General features: G+C 32.8%; 1 protein-coding gene across 1 annotated transcript; it reads right to left on the reverse strand.

Moving 5' to 3' along the window:
• Nucleotides 1–1,403: 1,403 nt before the first annotated feature.
• Nucleotides 1,404–5,588, reverse strand: LOC110635500 (E3 ubiquitin-protein ligase RSL1). The gene is made up of 3 exons (XM_021784860.2): nt 4,741–5,588; nt 2,340–3,112; nt 1,404–1,769 (listed from the first exon to the last, which is right to left on the reverse strand). Exons 1-3 carry the CDS (start codon nt 5,494–5,496, stop codon nt 1,616–1,618), a joined length of 1,683 nt encoding a protein of 560 aa, XP_021640552.2. The 5' UTR covers nt 5,497–5,588; the 3' UTR covers nt 1,404–1,615.
• Nucleotides 5,589–21,450: the final 15,862 nt, after the last annotated feature.

The raw sequence follows: 21,450 nt of genomic DNA on the forward strand, positions 1-21,450 counted from the left end.
AATTAAAAATAAAATAATTAAATTGAAAAATAATAAAAAAAATATTTTTATTTTCATATAATTAATTAAAATTAAAAATTAAGATTATAATTAATTTTAATTATTTAAAATAAAAAATAATATTTTATATTTTTATTTTCTTAATTAAAGGCTACCTTAAATTTGGTAGTAGATCCCTCTCTATGTAATTGGATTAAATCAAGAACATCAATTGATTACCTAGACCTCAGATCTAAGAGGCTATAGCTATCATACACACAGATAACCTATTTTAATGGTTGAAAAAAAAATCTAATTAATTTACGGTTTGCCATAATTAAAGGAAATAGGAACTCAATTAATTTAATCTAACTAATAACTACTACATTATTTTAAACCTTACCTTTTGTTTGAGAAGAAGTAGAGTTAATAAATTTTTTAAAAATAAAAATTTTAAAATTATTTTATAATTTTAAATTTTTATAATTTCTTATTATTTAAATGATAATAAAAAAAATTTAAAATTATTTAAAAATTTTAAAGAAAAAATTTTTTTAATCCACATATTTAACCTTTATCTAAAAAGAGTTTTATAAAATAAGGAGAGATTTTAAGATTTCAAAACTTTGGATTTGTTCGTAAGAGAACTCATAATTTTCTAAATTCTAAAAAAAAAAAAAAAAGACTCATAATTTTTTAAAATAAGATATTTTTTTTTATAAGTTTTGAAAACTTTCAAAAAAATTTTTTTATCAAATATAAAATTATATCAATTTGATATTAAAAGAAAATTATTAATACTTGAAATAAAATTATAATTAATTAAAAATTAATCATTAATGAAATTTTATACTATAATTTAAAAAAATAAAATACAAAAATAAATATTAAATTATATTATTAAAATAAAATAATAAATAATTTATGCAATGAATAATTTTGATAATTAACTTTAAATTAGAGTTTGTGATTTTTTTTTTCTTTTGGCTAAAGATAAATTAAATTGATTTTAAATATTGATTAATTTTTAATAGAACTAAGCTTCATAGTCACAATAATTAATTTTTGAAGATACAAAAACCGATCACACCATTTTACTGATCCTATGGACTAAATTATAAAATCCTGCAACGCGTAAATCTAGTTGATCCACTTCTACCACTAATCATTCAATTTCATTTCATGTCTTTCTAAGAAATAATATATATATATATATATATATATATATATATATATATATATATATATATATATATATATTATAATCCATTATCCCACAAGATACACTCTATCACGTCATGAAAATCTCATTACTTGCTTTATCTCCATGGATTTCAGTATTTCACCTAGCTTTCCAATTCAATTTTCCTCAGCTTTTGCTTTCTCACTCTTATTTCTCAGCACTCAAAGACCACAAAGAAAAGTAATAAACCTTGCAAGCAAGTAACCAGTAAAGAAGAATAAACAAGTTATGTGCAAAGAGCCCAGTTATGCGTCCGAACAATTTGGTCTCTCCCAACATTTATACACACGTAATATTGCCAAAAGAAAAAGAAAAACACAGAATGGTGTGAATATTTAGAAGAAATAATCGGAATCAGATTCAGATTCATATGCATTTTACTCATCATCCTCATCAAAGTTCAAAATCATCATCATCTTCTTCTTCATCATCAAAGTCCCTATCATCATCATACAAAATATTATCCTCATCCCAGAGAGGGCAATGACATGTTGCCTTTTTCTCCTTCCATTCAGCTCCACAATTATAGCAAAACTCATACCCACATCTGCAAAAACATCACAAGCATGAGAAATATTATTGATGTCTAAGTGAATATATGATTTTTAAATGTACCAGAATAAGATGTGAATCCACAATATGATAAATGTCAGGCACCATAACTTATTGAAGCTTTCTTCTAAGTATTAAAAGAACTGCTAGAATAGCATACAAACATGTCTTTCCTTCAATTACTTCACTATATACTCACGACATAGGCCCTAAGCCTAAACTGGGTGGGAATGTGAAGTAAAGTTGAGGAAGACCCACTTTACCCACCCAACATTTATCTTATTCTTACACAATATCCTCTTATATCTCCCCTTCCATTCCATGGGCAAGTTTTAATAGAAGTTCAGTCATGAGAAAGGTGCTTTTCCAAAAAGCATTTTTTTGACCTCCTAACCTCAACCCCAAACAGGGCCCCATTCTAATATTCTTCAAAGTGGTGGTAATGAACACTGAAAATGATGCAATGGTCATTTGTAAACAACTTTTACAATTTCGTTCAACTAATTTTCTTTGGTCACAAAAATTGGTGGGAAAAATCAATTTGGGAGGAAGATGATTATAATACCTGCAAGTCATGTGATAACAACCTTCAGACAGTTCAATCATATGATTGCATTTCACACACTGGCGCCACAGATTACTTGTAGCAAGAGACTTCAGTTTCACATCTTCTGCAGGTGGGTTAGGATGCAACATTTTGTAAATGGTACAAGTCATGATGCTATGCCAGGGGACCTTGCAATTAATACAAAAAAGGCCATGGCACTTCAAGCATTTCCGAGCACCTGAACGTCCAAAACCACCAAATGCATTTTCAGCAAATTCAGAAATCTCATTTTTTGACATTAGTGCTGAGCATTTGGGATATGGGCAATAAATTTGCTCTGTAACAGGAATCGAAGCTTCTTTTATCCTTTGGTTCATTGTCTCAATTAATTTGGAAGTCAAGAACTTCCCGCAGCTGTCAACACTGAGCTCTGACTTGCAGCCTTCATGAGGACATTTAGGTACCAAGCCATGAAGCAACTTCACCTCCACATGCTGTTTCATACAAGAAAAGCAGTATCGATGTCCACATCCATCAACTGAAAATATGTGCACAGCATCTGTATCTTCTAAACAGATAACACAAGTCTCCTGAAGAGTCTTGCCACAGCTTGATTCTGCAGGAATTGTGACCTGAGAAACTATTGCATCTCTTGCAAGTTTAAAAGCATATTTGACATCATTGCGTGCCACAAAAGTGGGATTGCAATATGTAAATTTTTGTTGAAGGAAAGACACTTGGTTGACTAACGTAGCAATCTTGCGCTGCTTTGGTGGCCATCTTCCAATAACCTGCATTGCAAAATACAAACTCAAAATATCTTAAACAATGAAACATCAATTAACAGCGTTATATACACTCTAAGGGCTCAGAATGAGTTCTGTATATGGAATCCATGCATTTGAAGCCTCAAAGAAAGAAAATACAAAATATCACAGAAAGCCAATGTAGGTTGAGCATGGAAGATCAGTGAATGAGTAAAAATAGAAACAAACCTCTTAAGTTACTTTTGGCAGTGCGTAATGTAATGCGATAGAATCAATTATGTAATACAATCAAAATTGTAATGTAATGTAATTTAATTGTCATTACATTTCTATGTTTGGTTGCAAAATAAAAATATAAGTAGTGTAATTTAATGATAATTTTAATTTTAATATTTAATTTATTTATAGTGTTAATAATAAATGGTAGTGATCGCAGTGATTGATAGTGTGGTGGTGGTGGTGGTGGTGGTGGTGGCAGCAGCAATAGCAATAGTTAGATAATGGTGGTGGCAAGGTGAGATGGTGGCCAAGTGATAGTAGAGGTGATAGTAGTTAAATAGTGATAGTGATAATAGTGACAGAGTAGTAGTGGTAATGGTAGTGGTGTTCGTGGTAACAATGGTGTTGGTGATAATAGTGGTGGTGATAACGGGGTGGAGTTATAGTAGTAGTAGTAGTAGCATTAGTAACCAGATAGTGGTAAGGTTGACGATAAATGAAAAAATTCAAAACAAATAATCATGATTACATCTATTTTTGTATATAATGATCATTTCGTTACTTTAAGCATAATTAATTACATCATATAATTGTCATTCCATTACATCAATTTTTTTTTGCTTTATCAAACATCGTAATCAAATATGCAATATAATCTCAATTACATTACAATTTTGATTACATCATACCAAATATAACCTAGTGCTTGGTCCAAGGGTTACTAGGTAAGTCAAAGAAATTTATGTCATTTGATTTCATGGAATAAGAAAGAAATCTCCCCTCACAAAAAGATAAGCAGGTGCCTCCTCACAAAATTACACATATTCAAATTTTTTTTAAAACCAGCACAAATGCATCCAGTTCAACAAGAATCAAATTCCTCTTCAATCTATGATCAGGGCAAGGTTTAGTGAAGTGATAATCACAAAATGCTCTTTTAATCCGAACTTTTCAATTTCAAAAAGTCAGTTTAGCTAAACTATTATGTTCTCTGTGACTACCTTCTCCATTCATCTTAAAGCCGTAATTACAGATGGTAATCAAAATAATTCTCCCAAACCTTGCAAGTGCCACATTGATACAGCCTAACACCCATCAATATTTCTTTAGTTTTCCAATTTTGAAATGAGATAATGAGGCCTATTCACCTTCAAGTGCAAAATTTAAAGAAATATGCATTCAGGGCAGTTCTCAGACCAACAAAAATACCTAGGGAACGTAGAATTACTATCACTAATTGTTCCTAACAACAAAGCGCAGGCTTTGCCTAAGAAAGCAGCCGAATTCAGTACTAATTAAAAGTGTACTCATTATATCAAATTCCTAGCCAAAGCCATAGCATCAAAATCAATAAAAATCGACAAAAGAACTGTGATTTATACAAAACAACTAAGATTTAACTTCAATTTATCAATTAAAATTCACAAACTTACAAATTGATAAAGCGGATAATAATCACAAGAAACCACAATCCTCTTGAGCTCCAGAGCAAGAGCCGCGTTGAGCCCTTCAATTAAAGCCTTAGCCTCTGCAGCCTGCCTGCTCATTCCATTCCCAATCAATGGCTTCCTTATCTCGAACACCAAATTATCTACTGGGTCACAAATTGCTACCCCAATCCCAGCCAAAATTACCTTCTGGTCCCTCACCATCTCTTCGCTCACCAAACCCTTGAAATACAATTTGAAAATGCTACTATTGTTCTCGACGCTTTTAGAGCTTCCCTCGCCAAAGGGTTTCTCAAAATTATCACCCCACTCAAGCCACTCGTCGTCCGGAATTCTCAAGATCTCCCCAGCGACTTTCTGGTCGTGCATTCTACGATCAAAATCTTCTCTCATTCTGCGCATTTCGAGTTCGGATTGTTTCCGATCATTCAACTCTTGTTCGATCGTGGAGATTTCTTCAGATTGGAGAGAAGAAAGAGAAGCCTGAACGGCGTCGTTTTGGTCCGGGATAACAATAACCGAAGGCGAGGATTGTGTTTGAGAAGTCGGTGGTGATGTTGACGAGGAAGGGAGTAGAGACAGGGAGGCGTTGACGGCTTCTTGGAGTTGGAGGCGGAAGGCTAAGTCGAGGTCGGATTCGAGGGTTTGCGCAGCCATGAGCTCGCGCCGCTGCTCGGAAAGGAGGGAGTGGAGATCGTCGTCGGAGGCCGCACGTGTGGTTGTAGTAGTGGTCGTAGCCATTTGGACTAATTAGTTTCGCGTGCTATGGTAGCTTGTGCGGGGCTAAAGAGTAAGTAGACATAAAGAAGTAATCAAATAGCGACTTCTCACGTCAATCAATTCTGGATTGGATGATTAAGCGGCTTATATGAAAAAATAGATTCTAACAGACTTATTTTTATCATTGAGTTATTTATGTATTTTATATTTATGTAAAAAAAAAAATTGATTGAAAAGTAAGAAAGTTTTAAGTTTGATATAATCAGAAATGATAATGGATCAGATTTTTATGAGTATTTGATCTGACTAAATTCTAATAAGATGAGTTTTTATATTATATAATCGGGTTTGGAATGAGTTCGAATTTGAAAAATAATATTCGTAGTGAGTTCAAGTCAGATTTGAATTTTATATATTGAGTATCCGTTATCTGAATCTGTTTACATAAATAATTAATTAAATATAAAATATATATTTTTATAATAATATTTATAAATTTTTATATATTTTATATAAAATAAAATTTAAATATTTTATGAAATTATTAAAATTTTAAAATATAAATTATTAATTAAAATAAATTTTTATATAAAATATTAATTAAAATATATAAAATTAAACATGTTCGAATTTTTTTGGGTAATAATAATCAGATTTATGATGGGTACGGATAGTTAAGAATAAATTTTAAATGGATTTGGGACGGGTTTTGGTTTTGATAATATTAATCGAGTTCGGGTTCGGATTTTTTCAGATAATAATAATCGGGTTTGAAATGGGTTCGGGTAGTTAATAATAAATTTTAAATGGATTTGGGACGGGTTTGGATTTTGATAATATTAATCGAATTCGGGTTCGGATAGGGTGATTTTCACAGATACCCTATCCACCCTACCCATTGCCATCTCTAGGTATAGTCTGTTGATATAGGGGTGTGTATTATTCAATTATAACAGAATACCGAACCGAACCAATGAAATTTAGTTATTTCAATAAAAGTAAATTCAATTCGGTTCGGTTTTCGATTAATAATGATAAAAATTTTCGAATTTCAGTTATCGGTTTGATTACCTTTGATTTGGTAACCGAACTAACCCAAATAATCAAATTTTAATTAATTAATATATTAATTGTAATTTTATTAATATTATATTATTTATAATTATTATTTTTATGATTTTATAATAATACTTAACTTATAATTATTATCTTATTAATATTAAATTATATTTATTATTTTTTATAAATAAAAAAGAATATAAATATATTTTTATTAATATTTTATTAAATAATTAATAATATAAAATATATATTTTTTCGGTTAGTTTAGTTATAACCGACAATCGACTAAATATTTGTTATTTTGACTAATTTTAATTTTCTCTCAATTTCGATTTATTTCGTTTAATATTTTTAGTGTCGATTAATAATTCGGTTCGATCAATCAATGCTCACCCCTATTTGTGGATTGCATTCGTAAGTGAGTCGGGCGTGTCCCATGAGCTAGTGCTTGGAGATCTTATATGGATTATAAACTAGATGTGTAAGTGGCTTATATAGAAAAATAAACTCTATTAAAATTATAATGATTTTATCAATTTATTCTCTGTATCTTATGTCCTAAGTTTAAAAAAAAAAAAAAAATTACGACGGAGAAGTTTTGCTCAGGAAGAAAGTGGCACCGTTAAAGTCCATTTAGATTGGACCATTGCAGATGGGCCCATTTTTTCAAAATTAAAAAAATTTATAAAATAAAATTTATTTAATTTTTTTAAACATACTCTCTATTTATATTATTTTATTAAAAATTAAATAATTTATATTAAAAAATTATTCTTGAAACTGATATATTTTACTTTGATATTAAATATGGATATATTAATAATTTAATAAATAAATAAATAAATTATTATTTAAAAAAATTACTTATAATTTAAGACAAATAAAAAAAATATTTTTTTCTCTCATAACTTTTGTATTTGATTTTACTTTAAAAAAACATTTTTATTTGATTTTGAGTGCAAATCTCATAATTTTAGTTATAATTCTATTAATAATGAAGCTATAATAAATTGATTAATTTATTGTTAATCCTTATCCTTCTAAGTGATAAATCAAAATCCCTTTTATCTTTTTCAACTTATTTATAGGATTTTTGCTTTATTTTTTTTTATTATATTACTTCTCATTTAAAAATATCCAATAAATTATTAGCATGTATCACAAGAGTAATGAATAATTTTGTAATATCTCTAATTTTTAAATAATTATATATATATATATATATATATATATATTTTTTTTTTTTTTTTTGTTTTAACCCTGGTATTGTGAACTTCGCGTATGTACTTTTATTTTGTGAAAATTCGATCGTCGCCCGGATCTGTAATTCGGGCCGAGCAGATAAGTTGCTGGAATCATTTTAGAACCGGATCAAGATTATAGGCTACCCCACCATTTTCAGACGTTCTGTACGCGTTCCAGTTGTCAGATTTGGCATAGGTAAACTCGAACTCTACATTACTCAATTTTTGCCTTATACTGGATTAGAATAAAATTTATAAAATATTTGTGGATGATAAAAAAATTACAATTTCTATTGCAATAGTCTTATAATATTGTTAAGGATCGCGGGGCAGGTTTATAGAATTTTTAAAGTTAGTTTGAATAGTTTTTGAAGAATATTAGTTTTGAAATATTATAATAGAGTTGTCTGATGTTGTGATTATTGCTTGGTTTGGAGGGCTCAGGAAGGGCCATATAATGATGATGAGATATGGGTTGAGTTTAGAAGTGTTATTTGAACCATTTTGCCGGTTGGGTAGGTCATAGGTATAGGGGAGACTTTGCCGGATTTTCGGCACAACTTAGGACATCTTTGGTCTTTTCTTAGTTTGTATTGAGTCAAATGTATTAAATAATTGTAATAAAATTGTCAGGTGAGCCAGGACAGCCTCACTCCTCCGCCTGGCCGCCACAGAGTAAAATATTAATTTTAATTGTAATTTTGATATTATTATATTTTCAAGCATGCCCACGCATCACTTATAAATATGTATCTATGTAGTTAAACACTAGGCACGTTTTATATTGCATTCATAATTGTTGAAGTGCCATGGATGTTATTTGTGGTAATTTGGAGCAGTGTGTGTGGGTGGCGTGCGTGTGGTATGGTATTGGATAGGGACAGGACGGGTAGACACGGCTTGAGAGACACGGCTTGAGAGACACTCACTAGGATCCCGCATTAGGTTTATTAAGCAAAAGTCCAAGACACTCGCTGGCAGAAGTTGGATTAAGAGGACTGTATAGGGGATCAGCTCCCATATATGTATTGTTTGACAGTGTTAGGTGTGTGAGTGCTCCAAATTGCCTTTTTACTGTTATGATATGAAAATTATGACGATATTGCATTTCACTCTACATGGTGCATTAGCTTTAGATAGCTATAGAGATTATGGTTAAAATTGGTATTTTACTCTCTGAGTCGAACGCTCACTCCTGTTCATCTATTTTTCCAGGCTACAGGAGGATTATTTGTTGTGGCTAACCTGCTCTTCTTCTTCGCAGACCCATTGATAGTATTTAATGTATTTTGTACAATTGAGTTAAATTTTAGACTCCGCATGTGTTTGAAGCACTTATTTTATTTTGGGCCTGTATTATAAAAGTTATGTTGGACCTGTAAAATTATTAACTGTATGCATGATGGGATTGGACGAGGGAGTTGAGCTCCCATTTGAGTTATGACCTTTTGATTATATGGAGGGTGAGCTGAGCTCCCTAATTTATTATATATTGTGTTTACAGGTCATGCAAGTCAAAAACTCCCTATTAAATGGTCCATTTTATGGCGAAACTCTGTCCGGTTGAATTCTTGAAATTGGGCCCAAATGGGCCTTAGAGTTAGGTTGAGGAATAGTTAGGCTTACTATGGGCCTCGGGGCTTTAGGTTAGCCCAGGTCCTAGTGCCGGTCCGGCCCATAGGTTGGGTTATGACAAATGTGGTATCAAAGCCTAGTTCCAGATTCATAGGGAATATATGTCTAAAGTATTGGGAAGAGTCTAATAGAAGTCACATGCAGAGAATAGGGTCCACATTCGTCTTGCATTGTCATCTTTGCTTTTAGTTTCTACTTTATATAATTGTGTGTAAATATAAGTCTATAGAGCTGTGTAACATGCCGTTTTGAAATTTTGTGGGCTAATGCTGCTAAATTTCAGGAAAATGCGTAGAAGCAGAAGAGCTGCCACTGCACCAGAACCGGATGTGCTTGACGAGGTGTCAGTACAGGATGAGGTGCCTGCCCCGAGGAGGCGTGGTAGGAGGCCTAGAGCTACTCAAGCAGAAGAACAGCTGCCACTAGTTCAGAATCAGTCTTTTATGGCTCAGGGTCCCATGGATCCAATGGCAGCTACCTTAGTCTGATTACAGAGAACCATCGATATGATGGCACAGTGTATAGTCCACCCTCCCCAACAGCAGCAGTCTACCGCACCAAAAAGGGAACCTTATAAACAAATAATTAATTTCAAGAAGTTGATGCCTAGTACTTATGATGTATCAGATGATGCCTATCGGTTTTTGGATTCCTGCAAAAAGGCAGGAATGGAGTTGCAGTTGACTGATAGGAGGCTTATAGAGTGTGTGCAGCATGTCATAGGGACTGTGCCTAGGCAATGGATGAATGACTACATATTACCTCAGATTGAAGGTTTATCTTGGACTCAGTTTGTGGAACTGTTTATCAACAGGTTTGTGCCAGAAAGCTTCAAAGATCAAAAGCAGTGGGCCTTTGAGGCCTTAAGGCAAAATGGCAGATCTATAGATGAATATACTACAGAATTTCTGAAACTGAGCAGGTATGCCCCTGCAGCAGTGGCTACAGAAAATATGAAGGTAAAGAGGTTCCTAAAGGGGCTGGACAAGAGGTATGCAAACTTGGCTATGATGTCTGATAAGTCTTTTAATATGGTAATTGATCGAGCCCGACAAATTGAGATTAACTATACAGGAGATGACAGTGGAAGAGCAAAGAAGAATAGAGCAGAAGGTTCTTCAGGTGTTCCCTACACGGGTGCCACGGATAGTGGCGGCCAAAGTCACTACAGAGGAAGAGGTAGAAGCAACAAGAATGGTGGTTTTAAATACAAATCTCGAGGATTCAGACCAGGGTACAGATCCAGTAGTGGTCACAATTCGGGTTATAACAGTTTTGGGTTTGGTTCAGGATCCTCCTTTGCACCTTGCACACAGTATGGAAGAGGACATTTAGGACCTTGTATGATGGGTTCAGAAGTATGTTTCCAGTGTGACCAGCAGGGTCACTTTGTTGGAGAATGTTCAGTGTTCAGCGAGCCACAGATGGGGTCACAGGGTTCTGTTGCAAATATTCCTCGTCAGTTGTATCGTGGTGCTTCCAGCATGGCAGGCAGTCAGTTCAGTGGCCAATAGAGCCGAGGAAAAGGAGGACGTGGATTTGGAGGTAGGTCAAGAGGTAGAAGTCAATATCAGGGTTCTGCAACACAGGGTAGGGGTCTAGCTCGGGTTTTCACCCTGACCCACCAGGATGCTCAGGCTTCCAATGCAGTTGTGGCAGGTATTCTTCTAGTCTGTTCCTATGAGGCTCGTGTTTTAATAGATCCGGGTGCTACGCACTCATTTGTCTCTCCAGTGTTTGCCATGAGATTGGGTAGGAACCCTACAACTTTAGAATGCCCTTTGTCTGTAGCTACCCCGCTTAGTGACAACTTAGATGTGGATATGGTCTTTCCAGGCAGCCCAGTAGTAGTGGATGTGTAACACCCCTGTTTGCATAGCCTGGTAGATTTCACTGTTCTGGTGATCGGTGTCGGTCCGGACAATTAAGGGGATTAGAACCACACTTAAGACAACTAGATAAGCCATAAAAACAAATAATTAGTAATGTTCAATTAGTTAAGTATAAACAAGAAAAATAGAACATAAGAAGTTAAACGAGCCGAGTGTCACAGCGATGGGTGACCTCCTCGGGAACGACTGCGAAGTCGTTTTAAACTCAAATTTCGAATCGTAAAAAGTGACGCTGCGGTCCTTAGGACCCTTATGAACATAGTGGAAAAGAGAAAATCACGAAAAAGAACTGTTAAGCTAGTCAAATAATTAGGTCAGGGATCCGGAAGAAATATAAAATTACTGGCAAACCGGGATGAACCGGCGAGGGGCAATTTGGTCAATTGACCCCGAGAGCTGACTCCTGACCTAACTGTCAAATAAAATCGGAGAAAAGAAAATTTCGGAGTCGAGAATTAAATTAAAAAATTAATAGAAAAATAGAAAAAAAAGAGGAAAATGAAAAAGTAAAAAAGGTGATGACATCATGCATGACCTCATGCATGATGTCATAAAAGAATTAATTAAATGAATTATTAAATTTGGATTTTGTGGTCTTCCACAAGCAAAATAAATAAAGAAAAGAAAAGAAAAGAAAAAAAAATAAAAATCTCTTTCTTCTTCTCCCTTGGTTGCCGCCCCATCCTTCCTCCATAAACCCTCCATGAAAATCCTTCATCTAAGCTTACATCTAAGCTTAAATTCCTTCACCCAATCTACATAACTCCCCTCAAACCTCACTAGACCTTGCAGTCTCAACTTAAGAACAAGAAAGAAAGAAGAAACAAGGAGGACAATTGAAGATTTGGTGTTTAAGTTGAGGTTAGTATGTTAACTTGTCATTTTTCCATTTTAAATGCATATGTGATGGTTGAAATGAGCTTAGAACTAATGAAATGAAAACAAATATGGGGGGGAAGGACAAACTGAATTTTCGGCCAGCTTGAAGAAGGGACATAATTTGTATGGTTTGATGCATTAGAATGAGTTTTAAAGCCTTAATTAGTTGAATGGTTAAGTTGAAATCCTTAAATGTGATTAATTGCAACAAAGTAGTGAGATTAGGGTTTGGAGGCCTAGGGTTTTGATGCAAATTTTGGAGAAATGCATAAATGATGACTTTGACCTATTGTGAAGTGAAAAATGGTCAATAATGACCGAATTAGTTGTGTTTGAATTGTTGAAAGTGAAGCCAAATTCGGAGGTTGAGCAGCATGACCAAGTCAACTTTGAAGGACCAAAACGGAAATTTTACAAGTCCAATTGATATGGTACCAATTGGGGATGAAAATAGACATAAAATGACACAATTTTCATTTAGGAACCATGCCCAAAAAGTGACCAAAACTTAGTGAACAAATTGACCAAAGTTGGATAAGTGCAGGCTGCCACTGCACAAACTGACCAAATGAACAGTGTTTGTTCATTTGGTCATAACTCGAGCTAAGAAGGTCAAAATGACCTGAAATTTTACCAGTAATTAGATAAGATATAGATCTAAAACTTTCATGAAGGACACCAACCCAAATTATGCCATTAACCTAATCAAATTATTGAGCAAAGTTGAGTTACTAAACCTGCAAAACTGTAGAATTGCCATTTGAACAATAAAGTTTCAATGGCTATAACTCTCTCTAGAAAACTCCGATTTAGGTGAATCTTGAACCGATGGAAACCTAAGACATAGTAGAACATTTCGTATGAAGGAAATTAGACCAAATTATGGACTTAACTTAATCAAATTACTGAATGAAGTTGGATCAACAAATCTGCAGAATCAAATTCTGTAGCATGAACAGTAATAGTAATTTGCTTATAACTTGAGTTACAAAACTCCAATTGGGGTGATTCAAAAAGAAGAATAAACTTAAGATAATGGGGAACATTTTCTATGAAGAAAGTTTTGCCAAATTCCAACAATAAAGTGACCAATGGAACAGTGAAACTTAGGACTCCAAAACTGAAATTTACCAAATTTGCCTAAAAGACTTAGGATTTGAGTAAACAACTAAAACCAACAAGTTTAGTGACCAAAATATGGTATGTGGGTGAAGTTGGAGTTCCCATACCTATTAAGTCTTAGAAAGTCAACTATTTGACTTGAATAATGTAGTGAATAGTAACCCGAAACACAAAATTTCGAGAACGTCGAATTTAACACGTTAGAACTAGATAAATGTGAAGCTAAACTTATTTTGGATTTATGTTAAGTTCTAATACTGAAACATTGTAAAATTGTGTGTTTCAGTTGAAAAGAACACCGGGAAAAAACCCGAGGAACCATGTCAAGGCCAAGAGGCGACTCGCTTGAGGTTTGTGCACAACATCACTATGCTTTAAAATTCATTGATAAAGTGAATGAAATATGTATTTTACTTTTGCTTTGAATTATTGAAAGTTTATTTGTGACATTATTTATGATGTCTTGATTTAAATTTTGAAAGTTATTGTGTATATTTGAAATAGCAATGTTTAGCAAATTGTTAAGATAAGTTTTGAAACCACAGTGTCATGACCATATATTTGAACACCTCACTAGCATGACTAGTGGGGGTAATTAGTTTTGAATTTTGATTCCTTCTCTGGAGAAGTGTTGAGGTGTGCCAGTAGAAGAGGATGTGAATGGATATCCATATATTTGAGCTAGCTAGCCTTGTGATATGATTTCTCTTTAGCCTCTGGCTATTGAGATTCTATTTGTTTCGAATGGCATGATCTAACTGTGGGTTTTATGAAATGTGTTTTGATAATTTGAAATGAACTTAGTTTGCATTTAAAATCTCATAATGCATGATTTGTACTTAATTCTCATGTTCAGCCAAATTTTTGAATAATGTGATTTAAGTTTTGCATAAAGATTATTTTAGTATGTTGTGCACCACTGAGTCCTAGTACTCAGCGATAGCTTCTATTGCTGTCGCAGATACAGAGACTAGAGGAGCAGCAGACTAAGCTGCTGAGGTGAAGAGCTATCAGCTTAAAGTCATCGGGTATAATTTATACCCTAATTATAAATATTTCTTTTGATGTATATATTGCACATAAATGTATGGACATGTAAAAATGGGTCTTGAGCAGTTTGTATAAAAATTGTATAAAGTTGTAATATATATTGTAGTTTAAAATTCCCTTAATATAAATTTTGTAATGATGTATATAAATTGTTTTGTTTCTAATGAAATATGAATGAAACTATTTTATTTAATTTGAATGAAATGTATTGCTACTATTTGAGGATGATTAAATTTTGAAGTTGAGAAATTGATTGAAATGATTGTGGAGTTGTTGAAATGGATTGAGTTTGATTGTGAAATTGAAGTAGTTGTTGAGAAAAATTTTTAGAAGTGCTTTTTACAGGTGTTTGAAGAACTGTTTTCTCAAAATACAGACAGAACTCTGTCAAAATTTTTATAAAATTTGCGGAAAACTAACATGGACCAAAAATATTAATTAGATTTACTTTTAATCATATGTTTTAAATACCTATTAGAAAATGCTCACCACTTGTCAAAAGTAAGAAAATTATTTAAAATCCCTTGTGGGGTACTTAATGAGTTATTGGTAGGTGAAGTTCGGTAGTTCATTAGGTATCCTACGGGATCATGTTATGCCTTACAGAGGGGTAAGGTGTGACAGGATGGAAGGATCCTCCCAGCAAACTTGGTTCCTCTACCAGTAATGGATTGGTTGGCAACTCATTATGCCACTTTAGACTGCAGGAACAAAAATGTGTATTTCCACATACCAGGTGTGGAAGAGTTTAGCTTTGATAGTGACAGGAGCGTGGCTCCATATAATTTGGTGTCAGCAATTAGTGCTAGAAAAATGTTGAGGTATGGATGTCAAGGGTATTTGGCATTGGTGAGAGATACATCTGTAGAATGTGTCAACATGGAAAATGTTCCTGTTGTCAGAGAATTCATGGATGTCTTTCCTGAGGAGCTTCTAGGGTTACCACTAGAAAGGGAAATAGAGTTCTGCATTAATGTTGTGTCGGGTACAAACCCCATATCAATGCCGTCATATAGGATGGCGCCAGCAGAATTGAAAAAGTTAAAGGAACAATTACAGGAGCTTTTTGACAAGGGTTTCATACGTCCGAGCACTTCACCCTGGGGCACTCTTGTTCTATTTGTGAGAAAGAAAAATGAGTCCTTGAGGTTGTGTATTGATTATAGACAGCTGAACAAGGTGGCTGTGAAGAACAAGTATCCACTTTCTCGGATCGATGATCTGTTTGATCAGCTCCAAGGGGCTAGATTCTTTTCCAAGATAGACCTATGATCAGGCTACCATCAATTGAGAATCAGGAATGAGAATGTGTCCAAAACAGCATTCAGAACAAGATATGGTCATTATGAGTTCTTGGTGATGTCTTTTAAACTCATTAATGCTCCAGCGGCTTTCATGGACTTGATGAACAGGGTGTTCAGGCTATTCTTGAACCGTTTTGTCATCGTATTCATAGATGACATTTTGGTATACTCTCGGACCGAGAAAGAACAATAATAAATATTCCTCAGTCACATAATATATGCACTATTTTATATGAATTTAAATCTAAGTTTCATTTAAAAATTCAAAATGATAATAAATAATAATAATTTTATATAGTTTATTATTTTGTAGTGCACTTCATAATCTCTCTCTAAAATTTAATTTCCATTTTTATAATTTTTTTTATCTTTTCATTTTTTTCTCATTTTGATTGTATAAATTGAGATTTTAAAATTTTAAAATTAATATTAATATTTTATTATTAATTATAATTTTAAAAAATTAAATCACGTTATTTTTATAAATTTAATTTAGTTTAATTTCCATTTTTATAAATTTTTTTATTTTTTCATTATTTTTTTTCATTTTGATTGAATAAATTGAGATTTTTAAAGTTTAAAATTAATATTAATATTTTATTATTAATTACAATTTTAAAAAATTAAATCACATTATTAAGAAAAATTGATTGTATCTATATCTATATTTTATTTTTCATATTTTGGGAATTTTTGAATTCAACAGAAAATTATCATTTTTTTATTTTTATACAATAACAAATATAAAACTATAATATTATTATTGTAACACCCCCTACCCAGTCAGTAATAAGCTGAGTTGGGAATGCCACATACTGTGTTGAAATGCATAATAGTTTATTTAAAACATTTTTAAATAATAGAACAAACCGTGTTTAACATCATTTTAAATCTATCCATAATAAAAATAAATCATTAAAAAGATAAAGTTTACAATAACCATTATAAATTACATAAAAGATAAGAAGTTTGATACAAAATGATTTACTTGATTACATCAACTATTTCTAATGTACATGCCAACATTTTATAACTTTTTCAAGGTTCAATGAAAAAGAAAATTATAAAATGTCTGATGTGCTTAGCAGCAGATGCAAACTACTGTGGCCCCTCTACTTGCGGTTGCTCTCTTCTACCTGCACGTAAGAAAATCCAACGCACTAAGCTTATACTTAGTGGTGCTAAACTCATCCATAAAAGAAAAATATGCAAGCATGAAACTAATATGCAGATTGAAATAACAATTTCTATAATGTTAACAGCCATACATATTCATGAACAAGATGTAAAGAGATAAAGAAAACATATTTATATGTCAAATATTAATCAATTTACATTATATTGCCTATGTCTTAGCCCCTATAAACTCTTAGTAGGATCGCTTAGCTAGATAAAGAAAAACTATAACTGTAAGGCACGGAGTGCCAAAACTGTAGGGCTCAAAAGCTAAGAACTGTAGGGCACCATGTGCCAATATCATATATTCTGTGGTTGCAGTACTGCTAAGTCATATGGCATGCCACACCTTATACTAACCTATGACCTCTAGCATGCCATACCTTATACTAACCTATGAAATCTACCGAAGTTTACTAGGGTTAAGAATACATATTACATTCTTTTACAATTATCAAGTTCATATACTTTTTACATATGCTCATATTTGTTATACATAGCCAAAATTTCACTTAATTCATTTCAAACGAAGTTTATTTCACAATTTGACGAGAAATACTCAAACAAACCTACATGAGAAGTGTGTAGCTTAAAAATCACTTTCTGCAGAATGTTAGTAGTATGTCCTAGAGCAAATCATTTAGTATGTATCTTGTACATCTTTTATTAATAAAAGACATTTTCACTTTTCTGTTTACATAATATATTTATATGTAATAGAAAATGTCCATTGATATTTTGTTAGAAATTATATTCTTAAGTTGTTAAGAATATGAGTGACAGTATTTCTAGTACAAAGTATCATAAATATGTTCACAATCGAGGATACTTCACAATAAGGACATGACTTATCCAGAAAGATTGTAATCATGTTTGTTCCCAAGTTATTTATATGAGATGTAAATAAGATGGAATGGTGAGTCTCATGTCATATAACAAACATGATAGGCACTTATACATGATAAGTAGGCCGATCCAGTGACACTTATGACAAGCACATGGAGTTTACTCTTGTCAATGCATTGTCATAAATCATATCAGTGCATATAATCTTTAGACCTGAGATAGTACAGTTATCTTATGTATAGGTGGTTTGAGTTTGATACTGCTTTCATACTTGTACTGTGTATAGGTATATGGGCATGTGTTGGCTCCTACTAGTTATATATGGAGGTAGGTGTTGATCAAGATGGAATATATTCCTCTAAGTAAACAGGGATAAAATCCTATGTTCATTTAATTGTTCTTTATGTTTTAAGTTCCTGGCCAGGACAGATAAATTTATTCAGAAAAGAGTTTCTGATGAGAAAAATCTTTTAATCAAGAACTAGAATTAAAAGAGAACATAATATTCATAGCAAATGGGGTTTGACATAAGCCATGACTCCAGCTCGAATTGGGATTTTGTAACAGAGAGATTCTAGTACATGGTAACATATGATTATAGGTTCATTTAAGGTAAGCCTTATTACTAATTGGGCGGCCATGGCATGCTATGCTAGGTGTTAATCATGGTCTATGAGGTGCATAAAATGATTTAGAGAAATTATTTATGATAAGAAAGAGTTCTGATGATATTAAGAGTTGATATCATGTCTCATTGCCAATTAGTGATGAGCCTAGTAAGTCACACACATATATAAGTAATCACCAAATTAAATATGATTTAATTAATTAATTAAAGAGTTTAATTGATTAATTAAATAGGTTTGGTTTACAATTAGATTGTAAAGTCCCTAGCATGGCTTGAAACCAAATCTAGGTTATTGGATGTATAGTATAAGTTAAATTTATATTTAAAGTATTTAAATATGAATTTAATTAATGAGAAATTAATTAACAAAGATTAATTAATTAATTTATATTTTATATAAATTGATTAGAGGAAGAGAAATAATTATTTTGGGTTGAGAACTCAAAATTAAGACATGGGGGTATTTTGGTCATATCATAGGGTGACATGTGGCACCATGAGATGATGACACATGGCACTACACATAAGCTTGCCATATGTCTCTTAATCATGTAAGATGATTAAAATCAAGATTAAATATAGGTTTGACACTTGGCACAATGTGATTGGGTCAATTAAACCTAGAGCCAATCAGAATGTGACATGTGGTATGGGTTTTAAGTGGTGACCTAGCTATATAAGTGTAAGGATGAAAGAACAAATTACACAAGCTGCTGCTCCTCTTATGTGACGCCACCCAAAAGAACAACTCCCTTCTCTTCTTCATCTCTCATCTATTCCAAGAGATTAGCAAACAATCTCTTGAATTAAAAATACTAGAAATCGTTTCTAGTGTTCTGTTTACATCTGTAATCTCTTAAAAGGCAAAACTTGATTTTCTAATTCATAGAAAAAGCTTTAGAAGCTGTTCAAGGGCTGTCATAGGTGATATTGGTGTGGATAAGCTAGAGGGACAACATCTGGTGTCATAAAGACGCTTCCAAAGGTGCCAAACACACTGTAGTGCATCAAGAGGTTAGTGTACTTGTTCTTGATCTAATCTAGGGTTCTTAAAATTAATCTGATTAATTATAAAATCTTAAATGGCAAATATAGATCCAAAAACATATTAAAAGAGTTTTAATATGCTGTTTATCATTGTAATCAAATAAATAAAAATGAATATTGCATGATGCATGTGACCCTAGATGAAAAATTTTCATTTCAACGATCTAAACTTATGTTTGTCATGCTTCCATTCCTTCACAGAAAACTGTAAAAAACTGGCCACATGAACAGTAACATTCAAAATTCCACCAAAATTCATAGAGACAGAATTTTAATGCCAAATTTTACAGAAATCAACTTTCATATGTCTATTTTGATTTCCAATTAGAATCAGGGCAAAATATATTTTACAACTCAAGATATAAGCAAAAGTATACAAGCTGTCTATAAATCTGTTTTAGTGTGCACAACAATAGAAAAGTATGAATTCCAATAGGAAAACAACGAAATCAATTACTGGCCATAACTATAAAGTTTTAAAGCTCTCTTTAAGCTTTCCAAAGCCATAAGAATCACCCTATTTAGAGTTTTTTTAGCTTAAGTTATGATTTTTTAAATTTGTGTCCGCTGTTGTTGGAATCTGCCAGACTAGTTCTAGAATTGAGCAATTAAATATTTTGGCTTCAAACTCTATTCTTTCATCAAAATTAAGGCTAACACTGAACTACAAAGTTTTAAAACACTCTTCAAAGTTTCATTTGCCATAAGAATCACCTCATTTTGACTTTCCTAGCTTAAGTTATGAATTTTTGAATGTGGCTGTCTAGCAGTCTCACCCAACACAGATTTCAGATTTCAATTCCTCAAACCCTAATTTCATCTAATTAGCAAATAGCAAGAAATCACACATATAACATGGCAATAAGGATGAGTTTAAGCACTAACCTCTAGTAGAATCACTTAATTCCACTTCTCTTCAACTCTTCCACTCAAAACCCTGGAAGGAGATGCCTAGCTTCAACTTCTTCAAAAGTTGGTTTTCTTCTTCTTCCTAAGGCTTGAATTAATGATGTTTAAGGTAGAAATTAGCTAGGTTAATCTTCTTGGTCTTCTTTTTCTTTAATTTTGGAGAGTTTGGCTATGGACGGATGAAAGAAAAATAGAAGAAGAGGGTTTCAATTGGGGCAACAGAATGGTGAGGTAGATAAGGCCAAATTTTCTTTTATCCAATGGTTAAAACAAGTTTTTGTCCAATGGTCCTGATCCCCCTTATACATTCTACCCCAAAACTTTTTTATTTACTTTAATTTAGTCTTTATTTCTTTTAATTTACCCCTCAACTTTTTAATGTCATCTTCAAGTCCTTTCTTTTTTACGAAAAAAAGTACATATTACCTTTTATAAATAACTTTCATGTTAAAGTTCCAATGTCAATATGATAACTCTTGCAATATAAATAAATAAAATTTTAGGGTAGAATTGAGAATGTTATAACTCTTCCCCTCTTATAAAATTTCATCCTCGAAATTTACCTGTCTCAAATAGTTGTGGATGTTGTTGCCTCATCACCTCTTCGCTCTCCCATGTTGCCTCTTCAACCTTGTGATTCCTCCAAAGGACCTTCACTAGGAGAATCTACTTGTTCCTTAACTCTTTGGTCTCTCGTGCCAATATCTTCACTGGTTCCTCTTCATAAGACAAATCAGGCTAAATGTCAATAATCTCAACTAGAATGACATGTGAAGGGTCGGATCTATATCTCCTCAACATAGACACATGGAAGACATTATGTATCTTATTCAGCTCTGGTGGCAAAGCTAACCTCTACGCTAATGGGCCCACACGTTTAGTGATCTCATATGGGCCAATAAACCTAAGACTTAGCATGCCCTTCTTACCAAATCTCAACACTTTCTTCCATGGAGAAACCTTAAGGAACACCTTTTCCCCGATTGCATACTCTGTCTTTTCTCTTTAAGTCTGCATATGATTTTTGTCTATCTACAGCTGCCTTCAATCTTTCATTTATAATCTTGACTTTTTCCTCCATTTGTGTCACCAAGTTAGAACCCATTATCTTACTTTCACTAAGCTCTGTCCAACACAAAAGGAGTTCTATATCTCCTCCCATATAGGGCTTCATAGGGTGT

This window comes from Hevea brasiliensis, chromosome 6 (assembly GCF_030052815.1).
Source record: "Hevea brasiliensis isolate MT/VB/25A 57/8 chromosome 6, ASM3005281v1, whole genome shotgun sequence".
NCBI lineage: Eukaryota > Viridiplantae > Streptophyta > Magnoliopsida > Malpighiales > Euphorbiaceae > Hevea > Hevea brasiliensis.